This window comes from Sus scrofa, chromosome 5, assembly GCF_054392235.1.
Source record: "Sus scrofa isolate SSC_HxYL_T2T_F1_AM1 chromosome 5, Sscrofa_HxYL_maternal_Yorkshire_Landrace_v2.0, whole genome shotgun sequence".
NCBI lineage: Eukaryota > Metazoa > Chordata > Mammalia > Artiodactyla > Suidae > Sus > Sus scrofa.
In genome coordinates, this window is record NC_139387.1 from 61,405,356 (window position 1) to 61,417,359 (window position 12,004).

General features: G+C 36.3%; 1 protein-coding gene across 14 annotated transcripts in view; it reads right to left on the reverse strand.

The window, feature by feature from the left end:
• The window catches only part of PIK3C2G (phosphatidylinositol-4-phosphate 3-kinase catalytic subunit type 2 gamma), a 518,046-nt gene that overhangs the window by 123,377 nt on the left and 382,665 nt on the right, over window positions 1–12,004 (reverse strand). For all 14 annotated transcript variants that reach the window (XR_014803777.1, XR_014803780.1, XR_014803778.1 and 11 more), the window contains 2 exons: window positions 7,852–7,944; window positions 5,927–6,056 (listed from right to left, as the gene is read on the reverse strand). Coding sequence is in view for 9 of the 14 variants with exons in the window: in XM_084956629.1 (XP_084812755.1) it covers window positions 5,927–6,056; window positions 7,852–7,944 (223 nt within the window). In the remaining 5 variants the exon portion in view is untranslated. The remainder of the gene's footprint in view (window positions 1–5,926; window positions 6,057–7,851; window positions 7,945–12,004) is intronic.

Genomic DNA, 12,004 nt, shown 5'->3' on the forward strand with positions numbered 1-12,004 from the left:
GGGTTACTAAAGTAGTGGATTAATTAATATATGGCTTATGCATTCATTTACAGTTTAAAGGAGGACATTCAAACTTGTATAACAAGCATATGATGTAAGTGAATCAAATACAATATCCATGACAAATATTTCAAATATATTATAAAAAATCAGTGTTGAAGTTAATAAAAGTTTCACTGTTCTATGCCTCATTTCTAGGAGTGAACAGAGTAACTCGGCACTCTGCCAAGTTACTTGTTCCTTCCTTTTTCAGTCAACATTAAAGGGAAACTAAGGTAATACATTTTTTAAGAGAGCATATGTTGATTAAACTTCAATAGAATCTTTGCCCCACTAGCCATGCATCCATCAAGGCTACTTTTCATTGTCTTCCTAAGGTTATTGGAATGTAAATATTTTCAAATCTTCTGATTTTTATTCTGTACGTAACAGCAATTTAACTCCAGTATTTAAAATTCTCCCAGGACTAATGTCCACAGGCAACCTGTAATGTTCGGTTCTGTAAATAAAGTCATTGAAAGAAATTAAAGTCAAGAATTTCTGATTTCCACTATCTTGACAACTGCAAGAGTTGCAAACACAAATGCCCAAAGGGACCGGGAACACAAATATAACTATTTGAAAAAAGAGATGATCGATTATTGTTTTTCCTTAGGGCTGCAAGTGCAGCATATGGAAGTTCCCAGGCGAGGGGTCGAATCAGAGCCGTAGCTGCCGACCTACGCCAGAGCCACAGCAACACAGGATCTGAGCTGTGTCCATGACCTATACCACAGCTCGCAGCAATGCTAGATCCTTAACTCCTGAGAGAGGCCAGGGATCCAACCCACATCCTCATGGATACTAGTTGGGTTGGTTACCGCTGAGCCACAGTGGGAACTCCAAGAGATGGTTGATTTTAATTAAATATTGACTATCTCATGGTCTATCTTTAAAATATTCAAATTAAACAACAAAAGAGCAGATCACAGGAATGCCAAGTGAGACACTTCTCTGTGCTGGATTTGGCCAGTGGCAGCTGGTTGCGTCTCAATCTCTCTCTCCCTGCCCCCTTGCTGCCTAATCTCTTAATGTCCAAGAGCCCAGTTCTGACCATTAGGCATCTGCATTGCTAGATCAGAAAGAAACTTAAACAAGGAAAGTAGGAATTGAATACTGTAAAAAAATAACCTATTAAAATACATTTGTTAAAAAAAAAAAAAAAGAAAAGAAAGAAGAAAACTTAATACCCCAGAGATAAATCCTGGGCATATCTTTAATATCATAACACTTCTCCCCACCCCCAACAGTATTTGACTCTTGTTCAGGTTTTCTCATGCTTACCAAGTGAGATAGCAAATGTAAAGCATTGCATTTAATAGTAATATAATTACTCTAGAAAGGGTAATATAATTTCTCTTTCTGATTCTGAAATTTTCCCTCATTTTCTTGCTCCTCCATTTAATTCTTCCTAACAGAAAACCATCTTTTACCTGTTTCCTGAGTGCCTTGTTGCCACCTTGCATCTGACTATACCCAAAATTAGGACTTGATTATTACACCCTTTAGATAGAGTGCTGTAGCAATGTCAGTTACTCTGCAGACCACATTTTTCTTCAGGGAATTAATTGTTGTTAAATCCCAAGCCATTTATCATAAGTCTTTTCTTGCTGACTACCCAGAAAACTTTGCACTTAATTTATAACAATCATGTTTTAAATTTATAATAATCATGTTATAATTTAAAATTTAAAAATAAAAAAGAACTACAAGGAGTTCCATTGTGGCTCAGCAGGTTACGAACCCAATTAGTATCCATGAAGATGTGAGTTTGATCCCTGGCCTCGCTCAGTGGATTAAGGATCCAGCATTGCTATGAGCTGTGGTGTAAGTCACAGAGGTGGCTCAGATCTGGCATTGCTGTGGCTGTGGCACAGGCTGGCAGCTATAGTTCCAATTCGACCCCTAGCCTGGGAGTTCCCATATGCCATGGCTGTGGCCTCCCCCCCATAAAAGAGCTATAACGTTTGACATATTAAATCACAATTGGGAAAGTATATAATACATCAAATAATTTATATATTAGGAGGAATGAAATCCAAGAGAATGCATCTAGATGTTGAGGTTTGTATCAGTTTGGGTCCTTGTATGTAAAAGAGAGTTATTGAGAAAAAGAGCTATAGAGACTAGAGGAGAGAAAGAAGAAGTAGGAGAGTGAAACCTTCAGACTACGATCCAGGTAGGACATCTACAAAAAGAAAAAGGGAAGTAAAGAGACTTGGAGAGGAAGAAAGAATTACAACTCTGAGAAATCTCTGGCGAGGCTGCACCATATCCTAAGATGTACCATAAGCTCTTTGGGTTATCAACATGTGAAATTTGGAAATATTGCTAACCTACAAAAGTCAGCTTCACATGTTCTAGACAGACAATTTTACACAGTATTTTTCAAATCTTAAATATTGCATATGTAATATACATTTAAAAACAGCAACAAAAATAACTGGGATTATTTTAATATGTAAACCAGACAAAAGTAAAAATATAAGCAGGCAGGTAAGTTTATTTCCATGCCAGTGGGGCTGTGAGTGTGTGTGTGTGTGTGTGTGTGTGCGCACGAGAGCACTTCTATCGAGCACCTATTATGAATAATTTAAGTTTTATTTCATCCATTACTGAAATGACTAGTTCTACCCAGACCAGCTTCTTACTAGTCCAACTCCACCTCTTGTTTCCTATTCTGGGCCTCATGATGTCATTATATGGGATACCTGTGAATACTTGCTAGGCATTCCCAGAAGTGCATACATATAAGCACAACCTGCAAGTACAAGAGAGTGGATGTCTGTGGTCCTGTCTTGAGCAATGAAGAAAGGGACTTGATGGATTAAATGCCATCCCTTTTGTTCACTGGGTGGATGGCTGAACTCAAGCTATAGCAGTGACTGAGCCATAGCAGTGATAACACCAGATCCTTAACCTACTGAGTCACCAGGGAACTCCCAGATCAAGTCTTGAGGCAAAGACAGCCTCATTTGATGACAGCGAAACTTTAATATTTATGACTATGACTATACTACTATTGGTCCAATTTTTATAGAAATAGGTGGATATTTAGAAAAATAGAAAAACATCAACATAAACATACTTGGACAAGCCTCTTTGCATAAACATTTCTTTATTGACTAATTTCCCCCAAGTTTATAAATACTCTGGCTTTCTTCCTGGGACTTGGTAGGATTGTACTTCTCTGTGATCTCTGAAATTAGGCATGGCCATAAGATTTACCATAGCCAATCAAAGGTGGGTGGAAGTGAGAAGGATTAGGCTCAAGTTTAATGGGCCAAAGCATGATCTTCTATATTTCTACCCTCCTCCATAGAGATTATGAAATATTGAAAATATATGTTTTCATCAACCTGGATCTCAGAATGACAATGATCAGCAGATCCTACCTGTAGATCTGCATTGAATATGCAGCATCAAGCAAGAAATAAACTTTGTCATGTTAAGATAAAAAAAAAAAAGCCTACTAGCTAAATTCTGCCCATTAATTAAAAACATAAATTACATTTTAGGCTAGTATGTATCATAAACCTTTTAACTACTTCTAGCATAATTCTGTGCATACTGAGTAATAGGTGTGGCTCCATTCCCATAATTCTCTAACACAGCATTTCTCAAATTTTAATGCTCTTTTATATCACCTTGAAAATGCAGGTTCTGATTCAGCAGGTCGGGGTGGGGCTTGAGATTTTGATTTCTAACAAGTTCCCAGGTGATGTCAATGCTGCTGGTCCATGGCTCACACTTTAAGTGGCAAGGTTCTTAGGGACAAAAGTTCTCAAGATGGTACCACACAAGGTTCTTAAAAAGAGGTGCATGAGAAACATCTGAGCAGCTTCTTGAAATCACTGAGACTGAATTCCCTACCCCTTACCCTCATCACACCCTTGCCCAGTGGAAAGCCTGATTTAGAACTCTGGCTGGGTCCTAGTTATATCTGCTCCCCCAATTCCCCTAAGTATTTTTAGGCCCATCAAATTTGGAGCAATGAAATAAATCCTAAAGGATTTTTATCTGCCCTGATAGTCTCTCCCAAAGTTCCTACAACATCATATTCAAAGCAGTCATGAGAACTACAATCAACAATAATGTTGATAAAGTCACATAAACTTGTGGCCTGGAGTAAACTCTCCTTAAGGGCAGTATCCCCGTTTAGGTCGTTTTAGTCTTTCCTACCTTTGCGACATTTCCTGAGAACAGTAGATATTCAATAAGCCTTGGAACCTGATTAAAAATGGAACTTAATGTCCTAAAAAAAGACAATTGCTTAAATGATCTCCATTTTTCTTGATGAAACATTTTGACAGTACAATCTTAGAACTGTAGAAGATTGTTGGTAGATAGCAGGGACGAATAACTTGTTTGCCTTATGACATTTGTAGCTTTGGGCAAGTCTACAGTTATTTTTGCTGAATCATTTTATTAACTTTAAAAGAATTAGCCTCTGTTACATCCTATAATCATGAACAGAGAAACAAGTAGATGGAATTGAAGAATTTCACTGAGGTTAGTGTTGTATTCAATTTCTGAAGAAAAAGTAATCCATGTGACATCAAAAAGCTCAGCTTGGCTCACCTGGCATTATTCCTACCCTACAATATATTGATATACGTAAGAATTAGATTATTTACATGAGAAAGAGGAGAATAAAACTCAAGGAATAATGATCTCAGAGAAGCAACAATAGAAGACTTTTAGGAAACAGAGCTTTAGGAGTTCACAGGTGGGACATTTTGCATGGAAACCTGGGCCCGGTTATCAGAATCAAAATAAGGGAGTAGTATGACTTTTGACAGTAATTAAAAGTATCCAGTTGCAAATTAAGCTAACTAGGAGGGACTTCCAGGCTTAACTTCTAAAATTTGGAGGCACAGTTGGCTGAGGTACTGAGACTAGTGATGGGACCTCAGGAACTGGGGGGCCAGGCAGTGACAGTTTTTCTTTTGAGATGATTAATTTAAATTGTAGTTCTGCCTGAATTCAAAACACAAAACAAAACAACAACAAAAAACAAACAAAAACCCAACATGGTTCTAGGACCTTTTTCCAGTTCTATGATTCTTTTCATCCCTTTGTTTATGCAGATGTATTGGCTATAATTTGGACCAAATAATTTAATGAAATTCTAAGTGGCAATGGCCACATGTAAAAAAAATGTATATAAGATGTAGAAATTATTTCTTCAATTTAGCATGATTAGAATTAAGTACAACTTTTACCTCTGATGTTTGGGTAATTATTTGGGTGGATCCTTGACTTTATTTGCACTGAAAAATGTGTATAAATGTAATTACATTCTCATATTAGTGTTTTGGCTTTATAAAGGAAAAGAAATGCTGCAGTGTGTTCAAAGTTTGCATATACAGTCATCTTTGACTTGATATTATACTTTACTCAAAAGTCTTTTTAGCAACTAAATGCATGTTTATAGTAGATTTAGAGTCTTCAGAACTCCTTTAAGCATTTGCAACTTTGTAAATTTTGTGTTAACAGGCAACAATTTTATTTTTTTGAATGAGTAGACTTTTCTATTATTAGCTTAGAAAAAGAAAAAAAAAAGAAAAAAAAAGGGTTAATTATTAATGTAACTAAACCTTAAAGACACGCAAAAGGATATTACAATTGACATTTGGATTGTCAAAGTCCTAATTAACATCTAGAAGGACATTATGCTTTATTTACATAAGTTACTTTGGTTTATTGTTTTTGAAAATAATTTCTTGTAAGAAGGAAGAATGACTGTGTCATGCTTCAGATTTTAAAATTTGCAATCTAAAATGAAAGCTATGGAAATAGCTTTTTCCATAGTACTGATGGCATATTACTGATGAATACACGAGATAAATAATGTAAGTCAACTGGCCTTCTAATCTATACTGACCTTGGCCTTTTCCTGTGGATAGACATCTATAAATGATCATTTGCATATCCAGGCCCTCCTGCAGCCAAATATTGTCCATCACTTGAATAATTTGCAGAACAAGCATATCCTGACGAAGATCATCTCCAGCCTGTTAAAAACAAAATTACAGACTGAGTTTCTCCTTGAATTGCATTCAAAGCCTTCAAATATGGTATATGTCATTTTTTTCCTTGAATAATTTTCCAACCTACTTAGGGTGGTTTCAATCAATTTATTAGCTCTGAGAGCACCTTGTATTTATGATAGAAAATAAAAAAAAATGAGAACCTTCTTTTAAATGATTACAGAAACTTTAGGCATTGAATTAGAAGCTGCTTGGAATGTTTTTTCCTGATAAAAATATTTCAGTTTATTATCTATATGCAATGGATTTAACCTCAAAGTCTAGTGAAGAGAAGCTGGATGAATGAATGTTTATTCAAATTTCAAACTCAGCCGAGTGATACCTCTTCCTAAGGGAAATATTATTTGGTGTGCCATAAATTTATGCACTGATATACAGTTAGCATACCAAGAGCTTCTTAATTAAGAGTATAAATAGTACATATATGATTTATTAGGTTTTGAATCATTGACTTCTCTTATTTAGAAGACAGTTAAAAATTTTCAGAATAAATGGCCTTCGGCAATAAGAAGAAATTTTGATAAAGGGGTGATTTTCTAGCATAGGTGAAGTAAATGGAATATGTCCAAAGTGGAAGTCTAGTTCTATGCTTTTAGCTAATAAGAGGCTTGATTTTGAAAATCCTTTCTAAATTATATGCAGAAAACTGTGCCAGGATGAGATTTTGTGTTGTTGTTTTTCACCAAAAATGAAATGTCAAGGGGCCATTAGTGCTTGAGGTTACATAAGTCACAGCAAAAGTATGAGTGTGCTAATAATTATTATCAAAACTAGGCAGAATCTACCAAAAAAACTCACTTTGGGACCTTGTCTGCATTGGACAAGTCAATTTTATTAAATTAACTGAATGATTGGTAAATCCTTACTTTTTTTACTTACAGTTCCTTCTCTAGTTCCTTTTTCCTCCCTGTCTACAATCTTGTTACTACCCTTCATTGTTCCATGGGATTCATGATAAAGATTGATATGACTCATATTTGTGTTTTATTTAAAAAGAAAACAATGACTTGGAGTTCCCTTCATGGCTCGCTGGTTAACAAACCTGACTAGTATCCATGAGGATGCAGGTTCAATCCCTGGCCTTGCTCAGTGGATTAAGGATCTGGCATTGCTGTGAGCTGTAGTGTAGGTCACTAATGCGACTCAGACCCCATGTTGCTATTGCTGCGGAGTAGGCCAGTGGCTACAGCTCCGATTAGACCCTTAGCACAGGAACTTCCATATGCTGCAAGTGTGGCACTAAAAAGCAAAAAAATAAAAAAGTTAAAATAAGACAACAACCCAAATTTCTGAAATAAGTACTTACAGATAAGAATTTTATGTTACATTATATCATTTGAGTTTCACCTTTTTTTTTTTTTTTTTTTTTTTTGGCCACAATGGCAGCACGTGGAAGTTCCCGGGCTAAGAATCAAACCCATGCCACAGGAGCAATCCATCCAAGATGCAGCAGTGACAACACCAGGTCCTTAACCTGCTGAGGCACTAGGGAACTCCATGTTTCAACAAATTCTCATTCTAATTTAGTATCTAAGGTAAAAGAGGACTCTCCCCCTACTGGCTTATAACAATTCTGTTTTCTGTATTGCTCAAAAGTGATTGTATCATTTCATTTATTGAAACATATCTTCTTGAGTTTTACCCTGAATTTTCTGTGCTGTTGCTAAAGGAAAAAAGCTATAATAATTTCTTTTTGCAAGTAATTAATCAATAGTGCTACCTGTGGAATCAATTTGATGTTTCAGGAGGGCTACTGTACCTTAAAAATGACGCTGATGTTCCTGCCCATTGGATTAGCATTAATGAAAGTAATCTTTAATGGCAAAGCATTAGATGTGAAATACGAACATGCCTATGGGACAAAAAGAAAATAAAAATGGTGAGTAAAATAAGGCAAAAAGAACACTTTCCTTGAAATCATGGCCCCTTGCAGAATTTGTTATATGAGGAAATGTAACACATATGAATAATTTTTACACTTTGGGATAAAGAAATATATCTATTTAAAACTACTTTACTATACCAACCAAAATCTTCACTTGTAAACTAAAAAGTCAGCTTTTTGGCAGGTTGCAAATCTTCAACTACAGCTTTTTAAAATGAACGCTGATGATGTGTAGGGGCTTTAAATAAATTAAGTAATATGTAGGTTCGTGCTTATGCTAGCTGGTTAATGGCTAAAAGATGAAATTACTATTTAAAAAAATACATTTCCTTTTCATTCTTTCTGTAATATGTAGGTTCATGCTTATGCTAGCTGGTTAATGGCTAAAAGATGAAATTGCTATTTAAAAAAATACATTTCTTTTTCATTCTTTCTAACTTAAAGTCCTGCAGTATACTTTAAGTTAACATGAGTTAAGAAAGACCTCAGTTCAAATCTGGACTCTGCAACTTATCAGTTCTAAGACCTTAGGCAAGTTAAATGTTTATATCCCACTGTAGAATAGTCATAAAATCCCTACCTCATATGAGCTAAAGATAGAAACAAGCTTTTAGTGTCTGACACTTATCAGGCACTTCAAACAAATTAAAGCATTCTTTTTCCTTTTCTGTTAATAAACATTTTCTTATCTTTACAAATAACAGCACAACATATATTTCCTCTCCTCATTTCTTTTGATTATACTTCACATTTCCATTTTCAAGCTTTATGATATTGACTACTTGCCATTATTTTTCTTTTATGTGTTTATAATTGTTTGTGTGTTAAAAGGCTGTTATGTCTTTAGGCTATTAGAGAGTTCATGTTGACAGTGAAGAGTTAAATCAATACTAAAGAAAGGAGAGGACTTGATACTTTCAATTTATCAACTAAGTTAAAATACGACATTGATACATTTTGAAGGATCAATCTGAATATCATTATTTCTGAGAAGTCTGAAATCGGTAGAAGTTGAGAGGAAAGGATCTATTTCTTAACTTAACCTATCAACATAAATCTAACCTAATCCCTGAGCAAACAGTAACTCTTGCTTCCTGAATCAATTTGAGTTTTACAGTAAAAGGATGAGGCTGCTTGTTAGGTAATGAATTCTTGCTGCAAGAATCAGTCAATCAGGGAACATAAGACTTTCTGTCATGGTAATGAGTTAGGAAACCCTGTATTAGGCCAGAGTCTAAATGAGTGATTTTCAAATTCTCCTCATTTTTTTTTTTTTTTTTTGAGGGGGGTGGTGATCTCTTTGAGGTATCCCAAGTCCAGGGAAGAGACAAAGGGCTAAGGGAGCCTAAAGGTAAGGCTTAGCTCTCTTCTTAATTCACTTACTCAGAGCTATTTTGCTTTTGTTTTTTTACATTGTGGTTTCCAAATACAGTATATTTTTTGAGAGTCATGTCAAAAATACTATACATTTAACTACAAGTATGCACTAGCCATTTTATATATGCTAACAGAAAGAGACACCATATCCACCTCTGAAAGAGACTGCAAAAAGTTGCTGTGAATGTATACACACTTGGATTAAGTAAAAAATAATTTATAGGGCAATGTATTACAGTTGAATGAAGAAGCATTTGAGGAAGAGAGTCTTTCAGAGATGAGCTGAATCAATGTGAAAGACAGAGATTAGCAAACAGGTAGAAGAAAAGGTTTTATAGGTAGAAAAAGGTAAACAAGGAGACCTTATATTAGGGTAAAAGCTTAAAGTGGATTGGGATGGCCATAACCAAGAAATGGGAAAGAATGAATCAAAGTCTTGAGAGATATTTTATGTAAATAGTGAGATGAAAGACCTGGAAGAGAGAAAGAAAGATAAGTTTCTTTTCTTATGACCTCTGTTATTGAAAAGTCCACACTACTGGGAGTTCCTACTGTGGCTCAGCAGTAACAAATGTGACTAGTAGCCATGAGGATGCAGGTTTGATCCCTGGCCTCTCTCAGTGGGTTAAGGATCCAGCGTTGCTGTGAGCTGTGGTGTAGACTGCAGATGTGGCTCGGAGCTTGCGTTGCTGTGGCTGTGGCGTGGGCCAACAGCTGCAGCTCTAATTAGACTACTAGCTTGCAGCCCTAAAAAACAAACAAACAAACAAACAAACAAACAAAGTACACACTACTCAAATAGATTTAAGATTGTTTTTAAAAAGGAAAATAAAGCTATTAGTAAATGAAATATTTGGTCCTTACTTTCCCAGGAGTGGAGAAGAATTGCATTTAGTTATTCCCACTCTCCATATGATCCACCCCTTAGTGGAATACAGAATGGTCCATTGTGATTAGTGGTTCCAAGGAGAGACAAGGGTGAGAATTCTTCTTAGAAGGAAAGCTAAACCCAAACCTAAAACCTTTGCCCTCTGTCTTGAAGAGCCATGCTCTAAGGAATGGATTGAGCCAGACCTGAGTGCAGCATAGTTCACTGATGGTTTATTAAAATAGAATGTTGACTGTATAGGTAGGCTATAGGCTGTATAGGTACTCACTATATTCATGGGACTTCCCTCCTGAGTGAACTGTGATGCATTTTAAGCTGTGAACTATCACTAATGACTTTCTCACAATCACTGCATTTATCAAGTTTCTCTCTGGAAGCGCTTTCTGAGGGACTGTAAGATTGGTGCTATAACAAAAGATCTTTCCACACTCACTGCTACATCCATGAGATTTCTTACCAGTGTGAATTCTATGATATATCATAAGGTTTGAGTCTTAACTGCATATTTTCAGCATTTTTAGGACTTTTGCTTGTGTGAAGTCTGTGATATAAAATAAGATATTATTATTACAGTCATAAGATTTCTCCCCAGTGTGAACTTTCTGATGGTCAATGTGATTTCTATAGGATTAGAGAGCCAGTTCCCACATTCCTTTCAACATAATGTTTCTTACCTGTGTGAAGTACCTGAAGCTAGAAAAGGATTCTACTCCAAATAAAGCCCCCCCCCATAATATCCATAAAACTTCTCCTCAGTATGAGCTATTCAATGACCAAGGAGTAGGGAACACTGAGTGAAGGCTTTTATACCTTTGCCATATTTATGAGATTTCTTCCAATTATGGAGTCTATGGTATTTGTTGAGATGGAAGGAGTGGTGACTAGTCTTTCCAGTTTTTAGTGGATTCTCAGATGAACGACTGGCTGAGATGTTTGTCTGGAGGTCTCATCATACTTATCACACTCACAGAGGTTCTTTTAGGTATGGATCCTCTGGTGGCCAATTCTGGTTGGAATTTTGCTGCCTTTATTTTACCTTCTTGTGTGATGTGTGTCTTTTCAGACCCCCTTGCTGTTCGGCAGGACTGGAGGAGAGACTGAAATGTTCTGCAGGTGAGAAAAATACCTGCTACATATGCCCTGTTCATTGCTGTACACACAGGTACTATGTGTGCCAGGCATAGCTGACCAGAGCAAATGAAGCAAAGAGGTGGTTCTGCTTGGGGCACTTCCCAGCCTTGGGGAAAGTGCCAATGGCTGCAGGTTGCCACAGGAAAGGAGTGGTCCCAGCCACAGAACTAGGTGTGGTAATTCCTGGGCTGGTGACCCCTTGGGCCTGGCCAGCTCACCTGGACACTCACAGCAACCACCCATTAGAGCTGCACAAGCCACATCTCCAAGACTCGAACAAGCCAAAACTCACATGTAATTTTAATTTTTTTAAAAAAATTCTACTCCTTAAATAGCAACAACCACAAACCAAGAAAGCAGAAGCAAAAATAACATCTGGACTCAATGATCTGTATTGTTCTTTGAAATGCTGAGTTTCCATGTATTTTTAACATCAATCAGTAAATACAGTTAATGACTATTTTTTAAAATCAGTGATGATCCGGATTCTAGCCCAGATAGACATATCTCAGTTTATGGAATTGATGCCTTATTTTATTATTGTTCAAAATATGTCTATCCAGCTAATTATGACAGTCTGTAACAGTAGAGTTATAAAGGTGACAGTATTAAGCTTTTAGCAAAACTTTT